This window comes from Clarias gariepinus, chromosome 25, assembly GCF_024256425.1.
Source record: "Clarias gariepinus isolate MV-2021 ecotype Netherlands chromosome 25, CGAR_prim_01v2, whole genome shotgun sequence".
In the NCBI taxonomy this organism is placed as follows: Eukaryota; Metazoa; Chordata; class Actinopteri; order Siluriformes; family Clariidae; genus Clarias; species Clarias gariepinus.
In genome coordinates, this window is record NC_071124.1 from 16,433,780 (window position 1) to 16,460,662 (window position 26,883).

General features: G+C 38.1%; 1 protein-coding gene and 1 pseudogene across 1 annotated transcript; one reads left to right on the forward strand and one right to left on the reverse strand.

Annotated features, from left to right (window-relative positions):
- Positions 1-1,999: 1,999 nt before the first annotated feature.
- LOC128513456 (semaphorin-4E-like) lies at positions 2,000-8,538 on the forward strand (annotated as a pseudogene).
- Positions 8,539-13,796: 5,258 nt separating this feature from the next.
- Positions 13,797-26,058, reverse strand: LOC128513093 (semaphorin-4E-like). The gene is made up of 16 exons (XM_053486721.1): positions 25,957-26,058; positions 24,144-24,269; positions 23,514-23,659; positions 22,921-22,983; positions 22,255-22,353; positions 21,928-22,027; positions 21,673-21,783; positions 21,272-21,423; positions 20,142-20,314; positions 19,382-19,535; positions 18,443-18,665; positions 18,201-18,316; positions 17,184-17,353; positions 15,882-15,934; positions 14,879-15,392; positions 13,797-14,184 (listed from the first exon to the last, which is right to left on the reverse strand). Exons 2-15 carry the CDS (start codon positions 24,244-24,246, stop codon positions 14,959-14,961), a joined length of 2,097 nt encoding a protein of 698 aa, XP_053342696.1. The 5' UTR covers positions 24,247-24,269; positions 25,957-26,058; the 3' UTR covers positions 13,797-14,184; positions 14,879-14,958.
- Positions 26,059-26,883: the final 825 nt, after the last annotated feature.

Sequence of the window (26,883 nt, forward strand, 5' to 3'; positions counted from 1 at the left end):
ATTGTTTTGTCACTATGTTTTGTCCACTTTATTGTTTGTTGTATTGTTATTGTTTTGTCCACTTTATTATTTTATTCCACTTTATTGTTTTGTCCACCCTAAAGCAATATCTGTCCGTTAACGTTTCAGTCTATAAAGTTACACATCTTAAATAAAATTCAAACTAATCATGGAACTGGTTAAATACTCAAAACTACACTTAGCCAAAGACTGTAAAGGCACGCACACACGCGCGCGGGCGGCGCGCGCGGATGGTTTTCTCATTTTTGTTCGGGGTTTGACCTGGTGGAACTGGAGAGTCCAGTAGATGGCGCTATTGTATTGTTGTGCTGGGGTAACAGGTGTTTCGCGAAATTCAGTGCTCCCATGTTTCCCCGGTCGCGCGCAGTGCAAGTCATGACGTCACCCACTACCTAAAACAGCGTAAAAGAGGATTTTGACATTTTGAGAACCACACAGGCTGATCCTGTAGAAATCTCTGCGAACTATACATTTTTCTAACTTTCAACAAAAATATTAATTACATATGTATAGCATACATTGCACACAAATATACCAGATGACACTCAATATCTTTGTAGTAAATGGGAGAGTCTCACTCCTCCACAATGACACATTGCATGCTTTACTTCTTCTCATAAAGGCTCTATAATATTTTGCCGGTTTCAGCAGCGAAAATCTTGGGCTGTGGACAATGTGAAACATGTATTGTTCTCGGATAAGTCCACCTTCACTGTCTTTCCCACAACCAGGAGAGTAATCGTGTGGAGAAAACCCAAAGAAGCCACCCAGACTGTTGCATGCCCAGAGTGAAGCATTGGGATAGATTAGTGATTGTTTGTGCTGCAATATCATGGCATTCCCTAGGCCCAATACTTGTGCTAGATGGGCCCATCACTGCCAAGGACCACCCAACCATTCTAGAGGACCATGTGCAACCAAAGGTTCAAACATTGTATCCTGAAGGCGGTGCTGTATATCAGGATGATAATGCACCAATACACACAAGACTGGTGACAGAGTGGTTTGATGAAAATGAAGTTCATTTCCCATGGCCTGCACAGTCACCAGATCTAAATATTATTGAGCCACTTAGGCGTGTTTTGAAGAAGCGAGTCAGGAAACGTTTTCCTCCACCAGCATCACTTAGTGACCTGGCCACTAATCTGCAAGAAAAGTGGCTTAAAATCCCTCTGGACACTGTGCAGGACTTGTATTTGTCATTCCCAAGACGATTTGATGCTGTATTGCCTGCAAAAGGAGGCCCTACACCATACTAATAAATTATTGTGGTCTAAAACCAGGCGTTTCAGTTTCATTGTCGAACCATACATATGTCCATATATATATGGAAAAGAAAATGTGTAATTGGTATCTTGTGCTGTCAATGCATTTGCGTATTTTGAGCTCAGATTCCCCCAGGGAATCCAGAAACACTGTCTATTTTTTCAAAAAGATATATGGCCTAAAACAAATGCAAAAAAAGCTATAAAAAATAATACGTACTACATAACATATGCAACAGCAAAATTAATCTACAGAAAGGTTGCAGCTTAAAAAAAGGAACAAAAACGATAACTCACAAAAAAGGTTAGAAATTTAAGCAGGCGATTGGTGAGAAGTAAAGAGAGAAGAATATCATGACATGGTGGTTTCGATTTCATGAACTGTGTTTCATGACTTACAGCAGTAGTCCAGTGTATATTTTCACCAATGACCAAGAATAACCAAGAATAATCTTGAACTTGTGTGCATTGTGCCAGTTAAACAATTTATAAGCTCTAATTGTAGACAGCGGCACAGTTTTCTTTTCTTCAATGCTGCCTGACTAAGCTTCATCAACACCTGCCAAAGTTTAGCAAAAATAATATATATATATATATATATATATATATATATATATATATATATATATATATATATATATATTTTGTTACAACTTTTGAAATAAAATAATTCACTATGTGATGTATAAAATAATTAGATGTAAACCATCAAAATGTCAGGTACTTTGCTCAGCTTTGGAGAGTGATTTGAAGGCCCTGGGCCTCTGGGCTCTGTGGACACTGAAAAATATTTTTGTGGATACTGTACTGTATATTTATATTTAAATGTTAAATACAGTAAATTTGTGAATCATTTGACTTATGTGAGTCACAAAATGCATTTGTGCATTAGTTTATATGCAGTATATTACCTACAGTCTGTTGTGCACTATATACTGTTCAATTATGTGAAATGGTCAATAATCCAATCTTTTTTACCTTTTTGTTCTGTTTGACGGATATGCAGTAATTCAGGTATTTTACACTCTGACCCTAAAATAAGAGCGGCCTTATAGTGTAAGAAGAGACTTGAAGTGCTGAGGAAATGTTGTTCCTCCTCATCCTGTTTTGTTGGGGTCCAGCTGTAGTGACTTCTGGCCAGGTTTGGCCTCTGTATGGCACACCACGGAAAACAGTTACACTGAGCAGTAAGTAAATTATTATTATTATTATTTCATTTATATTATTTGATTTTAAAAATCCAGTTTGTGACTTTGCTGCAAAATGTGCAATAAATTATAAGCACAGCGATTATTTGTGGAAGTCATGTAATTAAAAATAATCTGTTTAAAATCATACATAGAATCTCTTACTGCAGATGTGGAAGATTACTCACAGTATTATAATACTAATGTAATAAAAATATTATGATTATTATTATTATTATTATTATTATTATTATTACTGCTACTAATAATAATAAAATGAAGCATTGTTGGTCATTTAAACTTTGCAGACTTCGTGAATTCAGTACAAATAATACAGTGCATACTGAGTTACTGAATAACCAATTATCTTTTTCCAATTAATAAAAAGTCTTCTGCTGTACTTCTTTGTATTTCTATTTATTATAAGCAGCACAAGTCTTCCCTTCCAATAACTGTTTCAGTACTAAAAACTGATTTTGCTGTTGCTAGGTTATGGAGGGCATGTTTTTCAAGAGGAGGGTGTGTGGAACTACACCACCATGCTTCTGAGGGAAGACATGGGTGTGCTCATCCTGGGGGCTCGAGAGGCCATTTTTGCCCTGGACCTCAATAACATCACCCACAAGAAGGCTATGGTCAGAATGTTTATTAATTAATTAGGACAATGCTATACCTCGTTGCCATTGTCATACTGCATACACCAGTATGTACTAAATATCGATGCTTATAATATGATCCTTATAATATGCGGTTTGGAACACTTATTTTTTGGTTTACTGCAAAGTAATTTCAAAACCAGTCAAATTTAAAAAGCAGTAATGGTTTGTTTTTCTTCTGATTTGTCAAATACTAAGATGTCACAGCTTTTTAATTAATCTTCTTCCTAACACACTTATTTCTGTACTGTGATTTGACCAACAGGGACACGTCACAGTACTCTATGGTTTGCACCTACGGGATACAAGACATCAGGGAAGTGTTTTCGAAAGGCAACTTCAAAACCATGGTCAATATCAATACCAATCTAAAATGGATAACGTACTATGGAGACGTGCCTGACCCCCGGCCCGGAGCGGTGAGTTATTTTTACCTTACCTACAGCGAATTATAAAAGTGTGAGTGTTCACCACTAGAGGGCACTGTGTTCGTGTTGTAGTTTTTGTTGGTAGACTCAGTTTCCCAGAAGGCACCTCGGTCAGGTGATGTGGGTGCTTACCTGAACAAGGTAGCTCATTAATCTCGTTATAAATAGCTGGTTGTTCTGGAAAACTGAGAGCGTTAATTTCAGTTCTGTTAAGTGGGTATTTGTTTTGTCTGGTTATGTTCTGTTTTAGTTTGATTAGTTATAGTTGGCATTTGGTTTATGGAGCTCTTTAAGTTTGCATTTGTCTTAATTTATATGTCTCTTTGTCTCCTAGCCGGATTGGCCTCTAGGAGAATTAGCCTTTTGTGTTTAGCCTCATGTGTAAGTAACCTCCTTTGCATGTGTAGTTCTTAGTCTGTATAAATACTAACCTGTGCGCTACTAACCTGCTTAGATCTTAGTCTGTCTAATCTCCTCGTCTGTTTAGATCATAGTCTGTTTAGCTACTAACCTGTTTAGCCACTAACCTTTAGAGTTCCTAGTCTGTTCGTCTCCTGGTTGTCTGGCTACTAGCCAGTTTAGCAATTATTCTGTTTAGCTACTATCTATTTTAGCAGCTAATGTGCATAACAGCTAGTAGGCCTAGCCAAGCCTGTCTTGTGTGTGTTTAGCCCCTTGCATGTATAGTCCCTTGTGTTTAGTCCTCTAGTCTATTAAGTGTGTCTTGTCTCGTCTGGTTTGTATCCCTGTCTGTATTGTACTAGTTTGTGTAATCCCTTGTCAATGTATGTTTAAGTATTATTTTATGAGTTCTGTTCATACAGTAGCATGCTCCAATGTAAAGCCAACTTCCTTTGTTCATGTTTTGTTTGGTTTGCTTATTATTAAAAGACTTTGTTTGCCACCTCATCCCCCTCTGTGTCTATGCCTTGCCACACCTCAGCCCACACAGTCCAACACCTTACAGTATGTGACGAAAAGGCATTAGTTAAAGTCTTTTTTTATTTTTATTTCAAGGACAGTAACTCCAGATGCAAGGGTGGCTTTAGTGATTATCATGTTAGCCAAATATAATGTGAAATTTCAGCAGCAGATTTTAATAACTGTAACAACTTAAATTTTTATTTACCATTTTTTTTATAACCTCACTTCTGCTTTGCTGTGTGATAATTTATCTCTCTCTCTCTCTCTAGTGTATTAACGATGCAGCAAGGCAGAAAGGGTTTTTTCAAGTCCTTGGACCTGCCTGATAAAACACTCCGATTCATCAGAGACAGACCTCTAATGGATCAGGCAGTTGAGCCGTCTTCTAAGCAACCTCTACTGGTGAAGAAAGGAGCTGCATTTACGTCGATAGTGGTGGCCAGCACTACTGCTTTGGATGGGAGCATCCACCAGGTCATGTTTATTGGAACAGGTAACCAAATTGGTGTAATGTTTAGATTTTTTTTTCCACACTTATAATATTTGAGTTACAACAGTCTAACCAAAATACCTTTAAACAAATCAAGGATGGCAAAGTTTAGTATGTATAAGTGATTACATACTGTAAGCACTCACAAATCAATGTGTGTTTGTAACAGCAAGCGGCTCAGTGCTGAAAGCAGTCAACTATAACGGAGAGATGGTGATCATTGAGGAGGTGCAGCTCTTGGCACATTCTGAGCCAGTGAAGATACTGCGTCTCTCCAGCACTGTGGTAAGCCTTACAACACATGTACATTTTTTATTTTTTTTTGTCCTCACTGAATCTATTTCAGGAGTTTATGGCACAACTAGAAAGCACAACTATGTTTAATAGTAAAAGTACAGTAAGGGCATTTCCACAATAAGGAAACACTGTAAGTAAGACTGGACAGAAACAAAATTGCATACAAATTTGCTGAAGATTATAAAGATTGAACTTTGGAGCAATGGGTAATGGTCATGTCGTCTGACGAACCCAGATTGACCCTATGTGATGGAACAGACATTTTCCAACATTTAAATAGTGAAAGTGTGGTTTCATTTTAACTCGTGAATTCAGAATCAAGCTGTGCACCACTAAAGGCGGTCAATGAAATCTTGTGTGACTTTTTTTTTTTTTTTTTTTTTTTTTTTGGCTGGGCAGTATCCCTAAACATCTTTCACAAAGTCATACATTTTAATATTTCCTTGGTTCGCTTCTAGCTTTGGTTACAGAGCGGATTTGCCATGTCATTGTTTCAACAACCTTATGCAATGTCATAAAATGTATTTCTGTCCACGGTTGCTTTGTAGATCTGACCTGACCAACTGAAGTAAACCCAGATCATAACCCTGCCTTCAAAGGCTTGTTCACTGTGCTTGATGGGGGCATCGCTTTATGCGCTTCCCTTCCTACCCTGATGTGCATATCCCTCTAAAATAGGGTCGATATGGACCCATCAGAACTTTTCCTCTTGCTCCAACTTGTAATCTTTATACTGACTTCAGTTGATTCTGTTTCTGCTGCATTTCAGTAACTGGTGTACATATTTTGTCAGGGGCAGCTGTACGCAGGCTCAGAGGTGGCAGCTGTGCAGATGCCACTTAGTGCATGTGACCATTACACTTCCTGTATGGACTGTGTTCTGGCCAGAGACCCCTACTGCGGCTGGGACCTCATTTCTAACAGCTGTGTTGCTGTAAACAGCATTCACCCAGATACACACAGGTACAATACTGAGCATCCACTTCTATCATGCTGTAATGTAGTTTTGTAAGGAAGAAAACTTAGCCTAAGTCTAAAGTGGGAATGTTTTAATATATTGTATTTTCTGTTATGTTTCTGTATTTCTTTTAAAGTGAGGTGGTTCAGAGTCTGAGAGACCACCCAGCACTATATATTAATAGTTGGCCTGATCATGCTCTTTTTATGCTTGAATGATTTATAGGTCACTAAGTGGCTTAACAAATAAAACTATGCCTCTAAAACTGGCCAGGTGGAGGGACTGGACTGAAAGTGCCTAAATGAGGGCCAAAAAGTTCTTTAGGAAGCCTCTTATAAAACAAAATGTGAAAAAATGAGTGGTGGCTCAAGACTTTTGCACAGTACTATATGCAGTAGAACTGATTTAAATTAGTTGTGACTTTGTCAATAATGCACTTATTATTGACACTTTCTAAGACGACTAAATGAACATGTTTATTTTATTGTTACAGAGAGCACCAAGATCATTAAATTCTTTCACCCGGGTAACACGGTCAGCCTGCTGTGTGAACCAGGATCGAACCTGGCTCAAGTGCAGTGGCATGTAAACGGTCACCCAGTTGAAAACTCCCACGTATACCAGATTCAGCACAACAACCTGCTGATCCTCAATGCCTCGGAAAGTGATGCCAGGCACTACACTTGCACCTCTGTAGAGAAGTCCAAGGGAAGAGATTATATCACCCAGATGGTTACGTATGAGCTGAGACTGGTGGACATCATGACTGCTCCGTCGGTCCAGCTGCAGGAACAGGAGGAAACCCTCACGGCTCTTAAAGTTCTAGTCCTCATTTTAACAGTGATGTTATTGGCACTTGTTACATGGAACATCTACAAAGCGTATTTTGTCTATACAAAAAGGAAAAATGGTGAAATTTTAAATAAGTTTTCACTGCCACATCCATAAAAGATCAGGTAATCCTAATGGTTGTACTTACTACCATAGCTCCATCCCTCAGTTTTGTGGAAGGACCGAATGTTGGAGTCCTGTGATTATTGGGGCCCAAGCACTATAGGGTGAGCAGGACTCTCTTGCTTTTCTAAGGATCTTTTTCCCCACCTTTTTGGGCCTTTTGGTAGTCCTAACATGCTCAAAAACTCATGAAAATTGGCAGGCATTAGGATGCCTGAGAGTCGTGTGGCCCAAGGCCCTCAGGGGCCCCCACATCAGATTTTGCTGCATAGCTTATACACCCTTGCACAAATGCACACTATTCTACACACATACACATCACAAATGTTAACACTCAAACCCACACATCTTTTACATACACACACAAGCACGCACAAACTTATACACACACAATTGATATGACAAATATTTAGGTCCCAGGCTGACATCAGCCCTAATCGGTCATTGTGTGAAGTGTGCGATTTATGCGGTTCACCCAGGCAGCGATGGCTTTTTGTAGGTCTTAACACGCTCAAAAGACAGACAGGTTGTGCGGTGCGCCCAGGTGACGATGGCGCAGGGTGCTTGAGCCCGCTCACCGTTGCTTGCAACTATATATTCTTTAACTACTCTGGTTCTCTGGACACCATCTTGTTCCCCTCCTCTGATTAAAGTGGACAACACCTGCTGCTGAATTCTTCTGACAATATCCTGTCAGGTGCAGAAATCGGTTTTTGAACACTTTTTGTCTGGCTGGCATGATAATTTTATTCCAATAGATTTTCAAAATAATTATTACCCCTGTGAACCGTGCAGAAAGATAAATGAGAGAAATTACATTTAATACTTAAAAATAAATGTAATAAATTGTGTGTGTGTTAGTATATACACACTACTGTTTAAAAGTTTGGGGTCACTTGCAAATTTCTTTGTTTTTGTTTAGTGATTTATTTTCTACATTCTACAACAATACTGGGGATTTCAAAACTATAAAATAACACACATGGGTTTAGGTCATTATGTAAGAACAAAAACAACAGTTATTTTAAGACACAGAGGTCAGCCTTACAGTAATAGTTCTTGCAAGAACAGTATTGTCAAGTGCATTTGCAAAATCCGTCAACCACCGTAATGAAACTGGCTCTCATGAAGGCCATCCCAGGTGGGTGAGACCAACAGCCTGAAAAATGACCAATTAACAGCACCTCACATAAGAGGCGTTATGAAGCATAAGTAGCAGAAACATCTCACCATTAACTGTTCAAAGGAGATTAATGCATTTTTTTGGACGCCTTCAGCATTTCTTTACAATGTAGAGATAAATAAATATCAGGAACGATCATGGAGTTAGAAAGTGACCCTAAACTTTTGAACGGTAGTGTGTGTGTGTATGTATATATATATATATATATATATACACATTATTATTATTTTTTATTTACATTTGGACTCTGTACACCAGCACATTTGTTTCGAAATGAAACACGATGTAAGTGAAGTCACTCTCAATATTTAGAAATTACAGCCATTTTAATTTACTCAAACACAAAGCCTGAGTAATTATGTAAGGCTGGTACAAAGCAAGATGACTATTGCATGTGCTTTAAATTAATAGCCATAATGACCGCAGATACCATCATGTCAGTGGTCCACCTCTGCAATAGAACTACAGTATAATCTTGATCAGCACTGTTTCAGGAATACTTAGGGCTGATAAACTTTTCTTTATGACTAACTACCTGAAAAGATTTTATCTATTTTTACTTATTTTTACATATTTTTACATATTTACTTATTTCACTTAAGAACTCATACAAAAAGATGAACTTACATGTTAAACACCATTTTACATATTTACTTATTTCACTTAAGAACTCATACAAAAAGATGAACTTACATGTTAAACACCAGCAGTTCATTTAAAGGTGCAGTATGTAATGTTCAAACATGCTTCAGGCCTATGTTAACAAGAACAATATTAATGGGGCACCCATTCATCATCACTGCCACTGACATCCTCACTTGACTCAGATGGTATATGCTCCACTATCCTGTAGGCCTTTCTATCACACCCTGCGTTTGAATTCAAAATATAAAGACACTAATTGTTTCTCACTTCATAAAGATAATATGCAAAACAAACTTAATTACATTCTAATAACAAATATCAATTGATTTAGACAAAAAAATGGTCACTGTCACTGCAGATAAGGTTTATTAAGAACAACAGAGTTACAGTAATAGTATGAATTGCAGTTAAAATATAGCCATTGATACATGATGTCCAGTTTAGTGGAGGCAAGATTAATTGCATGTACATTTCAAAATATTTGGAAATCTTAAAAATTATATTAATCCTTAGATGTTACTTGATGCTAGCATTTTTTACCTGCAGGGGTGTCCTGCTATATACTGTAGAAGGATTTCCAAGATATTCCTGGGATGTTTTGAATTTCTGAATTCCTGTTGATCATCCTGGATTTGGGTTAGAAAAAAATTGCACTTAACATGGCTGGTCAATAGATGGCAGTGTATGGAATGATACACAAGCATCCACTGTGTTGGCCTACTGTGTATGCAACTATAACGAAAAAAAACAAAAAACCTTTATATACAAGAGAACAGCTTTTCAATAGCTGTCCATTGTAGTTACCACTATGCATGAGAGGGACATCATCTGTTAGACTGAATGTCTAGCCGCCTAACAGCAATTCCTGCTATCTGTTATCACTCAAATGAGGATGGGTTCCCTGTTGGGTCTGGCTCCTCTCAAAGGTTTCTTTCTTTCGCCATCTCAGGGAGTTTTTCCTTGCCACCGTAGCTCTTGGCTTGCTCATCAGGGACAATCTGAGCATTTTGATTCATACACATTTTCTTTTGATTGTGTAAAGCTGCTTTGCGACAATGACCATCATTAAAAGTGCTATACAAATAAAATTTAAGTGAACTGAATTTAATATTTGTCTGCTTTGCAATTGCTTCGAAGTTGTTCTAAATCCCCTCTGAACAATCTCTATTCTTTTATTTATGTCTACAAAGCTTCTAACACACAGCTTAACCCCCAAACCCATCTCTAACCACTTATGAAGGGCACCCTACACAAACCCTACACAGCTTTCTATTTAACACTATTTGGGATTCATTCTAAAGCAGGATCATTTAAAATAAAGAGGTCCAATTATGCCATTTTAAGGTTGCTAATATTGCTTAATGAGTCTCTTAAAACAGGTTTACATGTATGCAAGGTCAAAAAAACACTTTAGTTTTCTCTAAAAATAGATTTAATTTTACCCCATTTCTAAATGATTCGTAAACGACTCGTTCAAAGATTCAGTCTGTCTAAACCCCTCCTTTCTGTGAGCCCTCACCGCTGTGATTTGTCAGATGGTGCGATGATTTATGATTGGTCAACCGCTACAGCGTGTGTCGGAAAACGAAACGCCCATTACCATAACTGAACGACAGCTCTGGTGACCCGTCAATACATAGAAAAGAAGGTGTTGGTTTTACCGTGTAACGACCAGCTAATTTTATATTAACTGTGGCTACAAAAATTGAGAGGTCTTTTATCTTTGTGTTGGTGTTGCGTTAAAAGGCCGGTGAGCAAAAAGGACAAACAAACAATTAGATAAAACAAACGTGTATTATACAAAACTAAAGTAAACAAAAAAGGTGCACAACAACCAAACAAAGATATATTTCATGTACAATGTACAATATTTACAAACTATACTGTATATAATAAACGGTATGTGTGCGAGTGAGTGGAAAATGTCTGAAGTCCATGTTTATTGTATGCGTGTTATCAGAGTATACCGAATATCGTTCGGTCTCACTGGGGTTAATGAAGTCCGAGAGGCCGATGACAGAGGGTGAGAAATCCATAGAATATGTATTATTCTTGTATATCCAGTCAAAGATAATCCGGTTAAAAAAAATCTTCGAAAGAAAATGATCCACAACAATCTCTCCTTCTCTCATCCAAACCAATAACTGCAGCGCTGTTTCACGATTACTACTACTCCCCCCCCAGTGGCACGGCGCATGCGCCCTTCGCGAGTTTTAAGCTCAGTTTTGTTCAGTAAATGGTGGAGAATAAACAGTTAAAAAAGTTAAACACGTTTTTATTGTTTTTATATATTACAAAGTGTTTAAGCGAACCTGGCATAAATGCTCGGTCACATTAACAAGAGTGTGGTAACATTAATTGTAAGATGGCAAGTTGTTCAAGACGTAGAATGTGGGTGGGCACGTTGTTCGTGACTTAGAACATGGGTGGGCATTATGCAAATATGTTACGGAGTGACGTGGATCCTTAACAGAGTAAAAATCGATTTGCTAACGACTCGTTTAGGCGAATGTAAGCCGATTCTTTTTTTTTAATCTACAAAAACTCCATTTATCGTGCACTGTCAGCGTCACAGATAGTGCAGTTTATGTTTACATACAGCTACATGACACTCTGCAAGAAAGAAAATATTTAAAAAAGCATAATAGGACCTCTTTAAGAGAAACGTATGACATTTGCAGGACTGTCCACCACATTCATAGTTTATTTTCCTCAACTTTTGGCTTCATAGTACCAGTAAGAATTTGAAACTATATTTTATCCCTGTTAATTACACTAACAATCGGTTGCTAACTGTTGGTCACCAGATACAGAAGATGTGATTATTTGACCATTTAATGATGGTGCTTGTGGAACTCTTGCATCACAGCCATGCTGATATTCAAGCACAACAGTACCCATTCTTATATGATATTGCTTAAACACACCCTAAAGGAGCTTTTATAACGTTGGCTGCCAGGCAACACCCTGCCCTTAGACAGACAATCAGCAAAAATGCAAAACACTTGATCAGTGCACCTTAAACTTTACCTATATAAACCCTCGATGTGGCACATTCCAAGGCTTTATGTGGTGCCTGCTTAAAGGGGTTATACAGGCCTACATGCACTTTTTTAAGCTGTTTGGACTGAACTGTGTGTTAGGAGAGTGCGTACACAACCACTCTAAGATGATAAAGAGCCGCCCAGTGGTTTTCTTTTCATTTATTACAATAACATCCCCCTTCTGAAATCAGGCCAATCGCAAATGCCTGTCGATGTGACGCCACACCACAAGAGGCCGCTCCTACACTAGTTGATTGACAGTGGTGTTTTAGCAAAGACCCGCCCCGAGTGAGAAGAAGCCGTCGGCCATTGTTTTTCGCCGCTGGAGCAAAATGCCGTCTAAGCGAGTGTGGTGTACAGTTGTTGGGTGTAATAGCGAACACAGCAGTCATCATTCACTACTGACATCTGAGCCACTGAGGATGCAGTGGCTGAATTTGGTTTTTAAAGCTAACACTGCGTTGTGGGCAATGCTTTGTGGGTAATGCAGTCCAAAGCATTGCCCGCACTGGACTACACTCCCGTGGCTTTACCTCACGTGTGTTGTGAAGACACGCCCCACTGAACTGGGGGGCGGGCTCAGCAGAGATCATAAGCATTTAAAGGAACTTGTACTGAAACAGGCTGAGAACAGAGCTAGTTTTTACCAGTTAAAAGTAGTGTTTCTTTACACAACCATTGAGAATTTTTAATTAAATATATTACAAACTTTTCATTAGGACCCTAAAGATCATATTAACATTTAATGAAAAATGTGTCTGGATGACCCCTTTAACAGCCACAACACGAGATAATAACCAGGGGTGGGTAGAGTAGGCAAAAAAATTTCTCAAGAGTAACTGTACTTCAAAATAATACTACTTAAGTAGAAGTACTCATCCAAAATATTACTCAAGTAAGAGTAAAAAAGTATTCTGTGAAAAGATGCTCAAGTACTGAGTAACTGTTTGAATTGTAATGTCCGGTTTTCTATTGTATAATGGAAAGGATCCTCTGTCCTCCACTCGTTACCTGTATTAATGGCATCTGTTATCAGTATAAAGAACACCTAGCCACATCCTCATACAGTCACACTCCAAACTCCACTATGGCCAAAACCAAAGAGCTGTCAAAGAACACCAGAAACAAAATTGTAGACCTGCAGCTTGGTGTGAAGAAATCAACTGTGGGAGCAATTATTAGGAAATGAAAGACATACAATACCACTGATAATCTCCCTTGATCTGGGGCTCCACGCAAGATCTCACCCCATGGGGTCAAAAAGATCACAAGAACTGTGAGCAAAAATCCCAGAACCACACGGGGGACGTAGTGAATGACCTGCAGAGAGCTGGGACCAAAGTAACAAAGGCTACCATCAGGAACACACTGCGATGCCAGGGACTCAAATCCTGCAGTGCCAGACGTGTCCCCCTGCTTGAGCCAGTACATGTCCAGGCCCGTCTGAAGTTTGCTAGAGAGCATTTGAATGATCCAGAAGAGGACTGGGAGAATTTCATACAGTCAGACGAAACCAAAATAGAGCTTTTTGGTAAAAACTCAACTTGTCGTGTTTGGAGGAGAAAGAATGCTGAGTTGAACCCAAAGAACACTATACTGTACCTACTGTGGTTGCTTCCAACAGAGCTAATATTTCGACATTATAACTTCAAAAAGGGAAGTGCTTAAAAAAAAATAGGTTTATTATTTATTAGGTTTATTATATTACATCCCTGTAATCATACACAAAAACAAAAAGGGGGTTAACACACAAGAAGTTAGTTGTGTGGGGACTGTACTCGGGAAGAGAATTTATAAAACACTGTATTTCAGCTTTGGTGGGTAACTGAAGTTCATTGCATAAACAAAGCCCAGGAGCAAAAGTCAAGCTTTTCCACACCCCCTAATTTAGTCGTTTCCTTTTCCTCCCCGTCACTAGGGGGCTCACACATTAAGGCTACTACTATCAGTCTTCGGCCCTCCCGACTTACTGTACTATTACGTGTTTTCCTTCCGAATCACATGTCGCCAGCCAACCGCACTACTGCAACTGTCAAGAACCTCAGTTTTACACTTTTGTCTGCTACTCCAGCATGGAAAACAAATATCTTCATGGCTTGCTCAGGATAGTCTTCCTTGACCATGTCCACATCCTGTTAAAACACATGAATCAGTGATGAGTATAGTTGCAGTCAGAAGTTTACATACACTCATCATGAACTTGAACATTATGACAACACAGGCCTTTGAATGATTTTCTGGAACTCGTCAAATTAAATCTTATTGGAAGAAAACCCCAAGTATTTGGAGCACATAGTTTAATTCATCTAGTGTTTTCTAAAAAACAAAACAATATCAAAATACTGTATCCATACAGTACAGGGTCAAAAATATGCTCACACACAGATTATTAACTCAGTGCTGCAGGAAAGTCTTGTCTTCTAATTTAAAGAACTCTTCAGTCATAACCTCAAATCATCAGCTAGGAAAGTAAAACTTGAACATAACTGAGTGATAACTGAATAAAACTGTTGATTTCAGACAATTTAAACCAGTTCACTAAATTCTTGGGGTTTCTTTAATGAAAGATGTTTGTTGTACAATCATCCTGTCCCAAAATAAGACTATTTATTTCTCTTATAAAAAAAAGAATAAAAATCACTGCACGCCCAATATTGCCATAATGTTTTTGATGTAATCCAATTTCATCATTCATTGTCATACATTAACATTTATTCTTACAATTTTGCCCCCCATATAGTGTAATGATTAGCTGGTATTAAATATAAAAAATATAAGGGATATAGTAATTAATAAATAAAAATGAATAATAAAACCAATACTGACAATGCCAAAATGACCCGAAGCTTTGTTGTTGTCCATTGTGATTATTACTTTGCTGCTGCACTCTTCTGATGCTGTGCTATTTATGATGCTATGTTTGCAGTGGATCCAGACAAACTTTCTTTATTATTATTGAGGCATTTTGAAAAGGATAAATACCCTTTGTAGAAGTTCCATATCACAAGTGCCAATAATATCAGTGTTAAAATGATGACTAGAACTGTGAGAGCCAAGAAGATACTCTGCATGAAGTTTCCCAGTCTCAGCTCATATGTAACCGTCTGGGTGACATAATCTACTCCCTTGATGGTCTCTACAGAGGTGCAATTGTAGTGGCCGGCATCACTTTCCGAGGCATTGAGGATGAGCAGGGTGTTGTGCTGAATCTGGTATACGTTGGAGTTTTCAACTGGGTGACCGTTTACATGCCACTGCACTTGAGCCAGGTTTGATCCTGGTTCACACAGCAGGCTGACCGTGTTACCCGGGTAGAAGAATGTAATGGTCTTGGTGCTTTCTGTAACAATAAAATGAACATCTTTAGATATCGTAATTGTTTTCAAAAATATGTTTTAGTTTACACTTGGAGAAACTGCCATTAAATTATAATGAGTCCTTCAATGACAAAGTCACAAATGACAAATTATCCGAACGTCTATGCAAAAGTCTTAAATCACCCCTCATTTCTTTATAATTACCACTAAGAAACAGGTGCATATGTTGACAGACGATCAGACTGGTGATTAGTATACTGGTGATGCTGAATGCCGAGTGGATGGAACAGATGAGAGGGGAAATAAGGTTGCTGCTGAGGTTCTTACATAAACAATCAATGTTTAAATTACATTAAACTTTGGGCACTTTGCAGCCTGTCACAGTAAAACATTTGTGCCAGTTTCTTACTGTTCATATATATCATTTAACTAGCCTCAAGACTTGTGAAAACCTTTTAGTGTAAATACTGTCCCAGCTGTATCATAGATATAAAATTGGTATGCGAACATACCAACTGCAGGACAATGTGAAGCGTTTCCATCTCTCAGACTCTGAACAACCTCACTATAAAAGAAAAAAAATAATACAAAAACATAAGAGAAATTACAATATATTTAACAATCCCACTTCAGATATAGGCTCTAGTAGCTGCAAGAAAATAATAAGAAGTAACTTATTTAATGGACATTACACAACATTACATGTAGCTATTGTAGCTACATGTAGTGCAAAAGGAAGTCCAGTAATGAATATTGTGGAAAAGAGCATTTACAGGTTGGTGTGTATGATAGTTTGGTGGTGTAGGTCAGTGTGTTTGTGCTTGTGTTGATTCGTCAGTCCACTCTTAACGTTTTGAGATAGTTGAGTTAAGTTAAGCGATAATGTTTGCGTGCGTGTGTGTGTGTGTGTGTGTGTGTGTGTGTGTGAGAGAGAGAGAGAGAGAGAGAAAGTCTGGATGTGTGTGCCCGAATCCTTCGGTACCTTTTTCCAGATGGCAGGAGTGTGAAGTGTGTGTGAGAGGGGTGTGTCCGATCAGTGCATGTGGTGTAGATGTCTTCAATAGAGGAGAGAGAGACCCTGATGATATTCTCTGCTGTCCTCACTATCCGCTGTAGGGTCTTGCGGTCCGATATGGCACAATTCCCAAACCAGACAGTGATGCAGCCGCTCAGGATGCTCTCGATAGTTCCTCTATAGAAGGTGGTCAGGATCGGTGGTGGAAGCTGGGCCTTCCTCAGTCTTCTCAGAAAGAAAAGACGCTGTTGGGCTTTCTTGTGTAGAGAGCTGGTGTTGAGGGACCAGCTGAGGTCCTTCTCTAGGTGGACACCCATGAATTTGGAATTTCGACGATCTCCAGCAGAGAATGGTCGCTTCGTGTCCTCCTAAAGTCAACAACCATCTCCTTTGTCTTGTCAACATTCAGACAAAGGACAGGTTGTTGTCTTTACACCAGTCCGTTAGCCTCTGCACTTCCTCTCTGTACACTGACTCGTCGTTCTTGCTAATGAGACCACCACGGTTGTGTCACCAGCGAACTTAATGATGTGATTCGAACTGTGTGTTGCTACACAGTCGTGAGTCAGCAGTGTGACAACATTACACATACTGTACCTACTGTATATCTGGTAAAATAAAAATGTGTAATCATTGCTAAATTGATGTGGTATAAAAGGAATGAGACATGCACTCTGATGCGTATGCTGCTTCAGCATCACTCCACCCCAATGTTCCTATATTACATCACACCACATCAAGTTTTCTTCCTTACAACACTAGATTACAGCATGATAGAAGTGGATGCTCAGTCTTGTACCTGTGTGAATCTGGGAGAATGCTGTTTACAGCCACACAGCTGTTAGAGATGAGGTCCCAGCCGCAGTAGGGGTCTCTGGCCAGAACACAGTCCATACAGGAAGTGTAATAGTCACATGCACTAAGTGGCATCTGCACGGCTGCCACATCTGAGCCTGCATACAGCTGCCCCTGACAAAATATGTACACCAGTTACTGAAATGATGCAAAATCAGAATTAACTGAAGAGAGAGTATAAAGATTAGGTATTGGAGCAATGGAAAATAGTCATGTGGTCTGAAGAGTCTGGATTGTCCCTAATCCTGGAGCGACATTGCTGAGCCTAGACCTACGTAACCAGTTAAAGCAACCTCAGATCATAACACTGCCTCTGCACGGTTAGAAAGTGGGCACTATGCATGATCGCTTCATGCCCTTCCATTCTTACCCTGATGCACCCATCACTCTGTTATATGGTCTGGAATCATCAGACCACATGAACTTGTTCCACCAAAATGACCCAATTCCAGTCATTTCAAATCTCCTTAGATGTTTTCTTTGCTTGATGCAGCCCGGTAATTCAACCCTTCTGTAATGGCGACTGTTTTTTGGCCAGGCAATGTATGTATTTTGCCCTACGTTGTGCATGTAATGTATGTGTCTAATACAGTATGTTTAACTTATCATTTAGCATAAAACGGGAGGTCTGGGTGAAAGAATGATGTCAAAACCTAAAGGCTATAACACTGATCAGTTTTATTTTTAAATGTCTAAAATTCAATGTTAAATTCAAATGGGATTATAAACATACCACAAGCTTGTTAGGTGTAAAGTAGTTTACAAGCTAGTTTGCAAGTTATCTCCAAGCTTAAACATTAAAGGAAATATTAGATATAAACCACAACACCTAATACGATTGTAGTATGGTTTCGCCAACATTTAGTCCTGGAACAAACATCATCCCATCATTTAAATGTTGACCGGAGATCAGTTTCTGTACCCAAATTTATAAAACAGCCAAATGTGTTGTGAGGCATACCACAGTGCTGGAGAGGCGCAGTATCTTCACCGGCTCAGAACGCGCAAAGAGCTGCACCTCCTCAATGATCACAGTCTCTCCGTCATAGTTGACTGCTTTCAGCACTGAACCACTTGCTGTTACAAACACACATTTGATTTGTGAATGCAAGCACTGGACTTTGATATTTTGGTTAGACTATTGTGACCCATGAATATTATAGATACGGATAAATGAATTAAACTGTACACTAATTTGGTTACCTGTTCCAATAAACATGACCTGGTGGATGCTCCCATCCAAAGCAGTAGTGCTGGCCACCACTATCGACGTAAACGCAGCTCCTTTCTTCACCAGTAGAGGTTGCTTAGAAGGCGGCTCCACTGCCTGATCCATTAGAGGTCTGTCTCTGATGAATAGGAGTGTTTTATCAGGCAGGTCCAAGGACTTGAAAAACCCTTTCTGCCTTGCATCATTGTTAATACACTAGAGAGAGAGAGGAAGAGAGATAAATTATCACACAGCAAAGCAGAAGTGGGGTTATAAAAATGGTAATATTGTAAATCAAAATTTAAGTTGTTACAGTTATTAAAATCTGGCGCAGTGGTAAAGTGCTCGCCCTATCACCCGGAGATCGCTGGTTCGATCTCTGGGTGATGCTGTAACCTCTCACAGCCGGAGGTCTAGAGAGAGCTGATTGGCCGAGCTCTCTCAGAGGGGAAGGATTAGAGGTACTTTGTGCTCCCACATTAATCACAGCTCTACAGCCAATCAGGGACGTCTGTGAGCTCGCGCATGTGGAAGCGGCTAGCGCTTTCCTCTGAGTGTGTTACTTCGCCCCTAACGGTGCGTGAGCAAGCAGTTCGAAAAGATGCGGTCGGCTGGCGTCGCGCGGTTTGAAGGAAACACGTAATAGTCTTCGGCCCTCCCGCCTGAATGGTAGTAGTAGCCTTAATGTGGGAGCCCCCTAGTGACGGGGAGGAATTGGCCACGACTAAATTAGGGAGAAAATTGGGAAAAAATCCCAAAAAATAATAATAAAAAAAAAATCTGCTGCTGAAATTTCACATTATATTTGGCTAACATGATAACATAATCACTAAAGCCACGCTTGCAACTGGAGCTACTGTCCTTAAAATAAAAAATGAGACTTTAACTAATGCCTTTTATTATTCGCTGTAGGTAGAGTAAAAATAACTCACTGCTCCGGGTCGGGGGTCAGGCACGTCTCCATAGTACGTTATCCATTTTAGATTGTTATCGATATTGACCATGGTTTTGAATTTGCCTTTAGAGAACACTTCCCTGATGTCTTGTATTCTGTAGGCGCACACTGTAGAGTACTGTGACAAGACCCTGTCGGTCAAATCACAGTATAGAAAGAAGTGTGTTAGAAGTTGAAGTTAAATAATTTCTGATTCAGGCCTGAGTGTATTGTCACGGTTAGAGTTTTGATTATTTTTTACACAAGTAGTTTTTAACTGCCTGTGACATCTCAGAAGGAAAGGGAAAAAAAAACCACGCAGTTAAACTATTACTGAATTTAAATTGCACTTTAATTTGAAATTATGGCAGGTCCCTTAAATAACATTTCCCTTACATAATTTGGTCCTCACCACATTGCATCATGGAGCCAAAAGTTAATACATTTCAGAATATGGCAAAACTCTAGTAAAATTATTTCCACAAAACTATCTAACTGTATCCAAGATTGAATTCGATTGTCTGGATTTCAAATGAAGTACATTAAATAACAAGTGTCCCATACCACATATCATAATTATCAATATTTAGTACATACTGTACTGCAAATCGTGGATGCATTCGTGGATGCAGTACGAAGATGACAACTAGGTATAGCATTGTCATCTCACAGCACCAGTGTCCCCAGATTCGTCCTGTGCTGAGATTACTGTTCTCACAATGTTACTCCAGTTTGCAAATGCACCACACAGTACTCACGTCTGTGGGGTAAAGACTCCATAAAACACACAGGTGCTCCAGTTGCCTGGACAGAAGAGGAACACATCCTGTATGAGGACAGGCAGTTTGGTTTCAGGAAGAGAACAGTCCAGGCGAGCTTTTTGAAATGATGTCCACTTCCTCACCAATGTCAGTTGTCCTCCCAGATCCCCCTAGCAAAAAGAGATTAGAGAGAATGAGAAATTCCTACTAAGTTGCAAAAACCTAACATCTTAGAAAGTATGATTACTCATTTTTAATTAGTGTTTCACATTATACAATTATCAAACATGAGGGATTTTCAAGTGAAACCTAAATTGATAAATTTTTCCCATAAATGCAGGTATAAAACCAATTGACACATAAGTTGTCACCAACTTGTGGAAAACGCACATCTGTCTGTGGGAGCTGTACAAACAATCATTCACAAACACCACTTGAACATTGCAGGAACTTGAACATTGCAGGAACTTGGCAAGGAATTGCAAGGAAGGCAACATCCCCAGTAGGAGTTGAATGAGAATAGTCTTTATAGTGGTAGCCCACTAAATTTGGTAGCCCAAGTTTCACAAACCAGCTCAAACAATTAAATATCTGAGAACAAAAAATACACATAAACGGCGATATACACATAAAACATGTACTAGGAAACCATGAGAAAACTGGAATATAGAGCGTACAATAATCATAGATATAGCAAACTTAGATGTGCCTAGTAAAGGGTGTTTTGATAATGAGTAATAATTTTTTATTCTGTTTGTAAACAACCCTTTATAATGGTTAACAGTATGAAGATGGCTTTTTTGAAGTCATGCTGCCAAAAAAGACTGCCAAAAAAGTTCTGTATTTTAACTGATCTTGATGTGTGAGGACCACACAACAGTTATTTAGACTCTAAGGAATAAAAACAAAAAATGTAAGAAAGGGGTGTACTTTCTTTTCCCCATGACTCAATAAGCAATTCGCTGCATTTTATATTGTGTATACTGTAGTTGTTTACTGTCGAATAAGCAGTTAGAAAAGCTGTAATGTGTGATGGGGCCACTGATCATTTGCATGAAAATAAAAATTTAGTTCAGGAAAATCACTGTAATCATGGACAAGGTAAGTCCTGTTGCAGCCAAGAGTACCTTACAGACGCGGGCCACCCTTGATACTGCCAGTGTTTTGTAGGAATCGTACTCCATCGATACTTCACTAAAGAAAAGGTAAATCTTGTCATCATCTCCCTCTGGGTTTTCCTCTCCCTCAGCCACATGCTTCATGCCAACAAAAGTGGGGTCTAAAATCAAAGAACTAATCAGTGACACCCTCACCTTAAACAAAAGAATCTCAAGTTTATAGAATTGAAGTTAAACTTGAAGTAAAGTACAGTTTTACGATTTTAGAGACCACAATCTTCTGGTTCCAAAATCTTTATCCCTTTCACAGCGTAATAAAGCTACATGAAAATTCATGTCAGTGTTCTTTGACCTTTTCACTGTCCGAATCAATGGTTTATGTGTGTGTGTGTGTATATACACATTCCTACCCCAGAGCCAGGAAGCGCTAACTTCTGTCTGTATAGTGCTATTAAAGCTTCGCATTATAACTGGTTTTGTGCCCATGAAGTTCACAGTTGTAGCAGAGTACAGCTGTCCATCTAAATGGGAAATAAAGAAATATTATTTTTTATAACATTATAACATTATGATGTATTCATTGGCCTAATTTTCTTTAAAACAAATGAAACTTTGGCATGTTACATCATGGAGCACTTGTACCTTAATAAAGATAAAGCACCTACCAACAAGTTCAGAGGCAGATCTCTGAAAAGGATCAAATGGACACTTTCCCCTCCCATCATATTGGTTATTTTCCAGAATCAGGTTGCCGTCTGTATAAGACTGTAAGACAGAACACAGTACAGGCTACATGAGTCTTGGTAAAACACAACAAAACATTCACAAAGGCTGAAGCTTTACTTATGCCTATTTCAAAGGGTTCCCAACCCTAGTCCTAGTGCCCCAGTCCTAATGTTTCAGTGATACTTCAGGAGCAAGATTGAGAAACTATTGTCTACGCTACTGCAATAATAACGTTCTGCAGTGAAATTAGTTGAGAAAGTACTCACCATATAGTCACATGTGGGATCAAAAGCATTGGTACCACATACATACATCCTGCCATCGGACATTTTATGAAGGATCCGGATGTAGTTCAGACACTCAGTCTGCAATGGAAATAACAGTTAATGCAAAAACCAGAGAATTAGGGTGCTGCTGATAATAATAATAATGATTAAACTTATCATTATTATTATTATTATTATTATTATTATATTGTATTATAAGAATGATATTATAATATTATAAGAATAATAGTTATTCAAGACTTAAGTCTATTGCTTAATACTGTACATGTTCACATCAAACATCAGATCGATTTATTCAGTTTTTTGGTTTTTGTGTGTGTGTGTTTATTTGTTTGCACCATTTTTTTTTTTTTTGGAAAAATCTAGAGACTTTAGTTAAAATCCCATTGAGCTGCTGCTGCCACAGAATTGGGTAAATAAAAAAACTGAATAAATCTACCTAATAAAGTGGATGGTGAGTGTACAGTATGAAGCACTTTAAAGAAGTTATTGTGGACAGTTTTTAATAGTAAAAGTGGAAAACATATGGCAGTCAAAAGTCACCAAACCCAAGTGTCACTTTTATCATGACATATGTGACAGAAATACATAATGCCACCAATTAGTGTAACAAAACTCCCTGGTTTGTCTGAAAAAAGACCCCACCTCAAAATCCCTTCCTTTGAAAGAACAACTTGTCCGCATGCTTGGAATCACTTCCCACTTTACCTACAAAAGACAAGTTATTTCTCCACTGATACATTATTACATAAGTATAGCACAGATACAAAATGTACTACTATAGCAAACAATTTTTATAATAATAATAATCATTTATCTGATTTATTTAAATGCTTATCAAACAATTACAGTGTAAAATAAAAAAACAATCATAATGAAAAATGTAATCAAAAGTAAACTAACAAAAAATAAATATTAGTGAGAAGAAGAGAACATATGTATAATTTTAGCTATAATATATAAAAATATTAATTTGTGAAAGTAAAATAAAAGTACAATAATTAAAATTAAACATAATGTAAAAAGACTAACGTAAACAAAATAAAAATAATACATTCAAGTTAAAAGTTAAAAACAGAAATGTTTTTTATCCTTAAAAATGAGGACTGATGACTATTTAATGGTAATGTGTGACAAAACGTTCTCAATGTTTATTAAGAGAGTTAAAACTAGCAATAAAAATGTATCATCAATTCAAACTTTTATTTGAAATAAAATAAATAGACCATATTCCTGACCATAGCCTTCTTGTGGGTGATGTTATTGAGGTCCAGGGCAAAAATGGTCCCTCGAGCTCCCAGGATGAGCACACCCATATCTTCCCTCAGGAGCATGGTGGAGTAGTTCCACACACCCTTCTCTTGAAAAACATGTCCTCCGTAACCTAGCAACAGCAGAATAGACTTTATAATAAATTCAGTGAATTAAAGTGATGGTGTAGCTTTTAAAAGCAAAGACTTGTGCTGCTCTTAACAAAGAAGAGTAAACGAACTGCAGCACTAAGGCCTGGTGATTAATTGGCAGAAGATATACAGTATATCATTGGTTAACCGGTAACTCAGTAATGCTTTGTGTTACATATATTTGTAATTACAATACTAAAATCATGAAGGCTGCAATGTTCAAATGCCCTAACTTGCTGCATTTTATTATTATTATTATTATTATTATTATCACTTTTACATACTGTGAATCTTACATATTTGCAGTAGGAGACTCTGTGTGCAATTCTATGAAATAGATTTTTCAACCACATGACTTCATTAATTAATCACTATGTTTATAATTTATTACATGGCATATCACAGTAATATTTTGCAGCCAAGATTGTTTTAAAATAAAGAAAAAAACGAGGACAGCTTACTCACTGCTCAGTGTAACTGTTTTCCGTGGTGTGCTGTACAAAGGCCAGACCTGGCTAGAAGTCACTACAGCTGGACCCCAACAAAACAGGATGAGGAGGAACAACATTTCCTCAGCACTTCAAGTCTCTTCTAACAAACACCACAAGGCCGCTGTTACTCTCTCAAAGGGTCAGAGCAAGGTGCAATGAAATATACTTATATATAAGCTGGATTTAAGACATTAAAATCTAAAAAAGTCAGGTCAGTTTCATGTGATTCACAAATGTATTCTGTGACCTACACATAAATGTCACAAAATTTACAAATGTATTTGTGATTCACACATGAATAACTCTTCACAAACTTATTGTTCAATGTACATAGAAATGTTTCTAATATTTACATTTGTTTACAGACATTGCATTTACAAACCCCTTGACATTTGTTAACATCCCTTCATTTGTGTGTGCTTTTTCCTCTCAATATTTATAAACATACAGAGGTGGAAAGAGTAATAAACCTTTGTACTCAAGTAAAGTACTGTTACTTTAGTGAAATTTTACTGAAGTACAAGTAACCATTATACAAATCTACTTAAGTAAAAGTAAAAAGTAGCTCATTAAAAATTTACTCAGAGTAAAAGTTACAGAGTTCCTTTTTTAACAGCGGGGGTGGGATGGTGGATCTACTGTAGTCCAAAAAGACAAGCAGATATAAATCTCAAGCTAGTTGTTTTTAATTGAAGGAACAGCATTGCATAATAAGCCTGTTGCCTTTCTTGTGCTTAAAACAAATGGAGTCACCATGGCCAGGGATTTGTTGCATATTAATTTGATGGCATTTTGTTCTTGTGAATTTAGTGCGCTCATTAATCAAGACGTGCAGTGGTTTTTGGGGTGCAATTCTTTCCTTCTTCCTTTTACTCAGTAGCGAATATGATTTACACAATTCAATTTTATTTGTATAGCGCTTTTAAAAATTGCCATTGTTGCAAAGCTTGTATGAAATGTGAATGTGTATGAACCAAAATAGTGTTGCATATATTATCATCAGATCTTTTTCTCAATCAGGTTTAATTTTACAGAGACAGAGATTTTTAACAGAGCCTGTGTCCATGAATCTACTATTCATAAAAATAAAAGGACATTATTGAAAATGAGTTTCAGTATAATATTACCTGACTCGAGCTGATGGTGAAAATTTAAAAAGGCACTCAGTACAACTCAACAGCCAAGTCTTTCCCATGTCACTTCAGTTTCATTTCAGTGTCGGTTTGAGAATCTAGATAAAGTGTATTTATTCTTAAAACATGAATTAAGGTGAGTTTTAATGTGAAATACGACGATAACTATTTAAGGAAAAGCTTTTAATTTAAGCAAAAGCAGGACAACTTTTTTTTCAATGATACGAAGTGAATTTATTTAAAACTACATTTTAAAATACCCAGTGTTACCAAAACGCCAACATGTAGACAAAACTGCTAAAAATAGTTGGTCAGCATGCCGTTTGTTACACAAGTCAATACAGTACCAGTAACACCAGCAGCACAACAATACAATACCGCCACCTACTGGACGCGAGTGTCACTGAGCGCGCTCAGCGTGGAAGCCATCCAGTTCCACCTGGCAATGCGGCAATTTAGCTCACACAGAAAGCTGAACAAAACCTTTACAAATAACCGCTGGTCATGTAAAAGGAACCATATAATGCGTTCATATCGATGCTCTTCTTTGCATTAACACAATCACAGCGCGTTAATCAAATATACACACAAAAATAACGGGCCCTAATAATGACCCTATTCCACTTTACTCCAGACATATACGTGGAATCGTACCTTCACATGCAGAACAAACTGACAACTTGAATGCAACTTGAACACCTGTCTGTAACTTTTCCTCACTCGAGAATTATTATCACGTCATAAATCATTGTAACGTGTGAGGACAGATCTGAAGAGCCCGGTGTCGTACACTTTGTGTGACGTAACTGCCGTGACATCACACATAACGCACTGTGCGGCACTAGTAGCACCGCATTTACTACACAGCAATTGTTTAGAAATCGAGCCACCAAGAAAGAGAACTATTAAGTAAGATTTTGTATACGCGTGGATAAAATAGTCACAACTTCAGAAGGGTCAAGTATTAGGAGTCACGTTCTTACGTGAATTAATAACCGTAATCAATGGTAAAGTGGTCAGTGAAATTCTGGTGTGTGTGTGTGTGTGTGTGTGTGTGTTGTTGTTGTTGCTGGTGGTGGTGTTGTTTTTGCCAAGCAGTGTTTTACATTTAGGCAGTGAGGCTGATCATCCTGCATGGAACAAATGACAGGATGAATAATACACTGACTCTCGTTTATATTAACCGCACTTCATGAAGCTACGGTAATCACAACGGATGTAAACTTAAGTGGGGCGCGGCTATTAGATACTTTACAGTAATAGCGCTAAACGTGGAAGACGAGCACCTGCAGGCTCATACACAACCACAGCAACTTTCTAAAACAAATAAATAAATAATTAACAAATCGTCGATAAGTATAAAGGCTGAAATGTATTATAATAATTTACATTTATATTTCTTGTAATTATATATTGAAAAACCCTGTGCTTTTGAAGAGCAATTTCTTAAAAATTCTTCTGGAATTCTACAGGAAAATTAATTTATTTATATTGTGAACACAGCAGTGGTTTCCAACATTGGTCCTAGAGAACCCCATGTCATGCACGTGTTAGTTTTTCCTGCTTTACCACAGTGTCTTA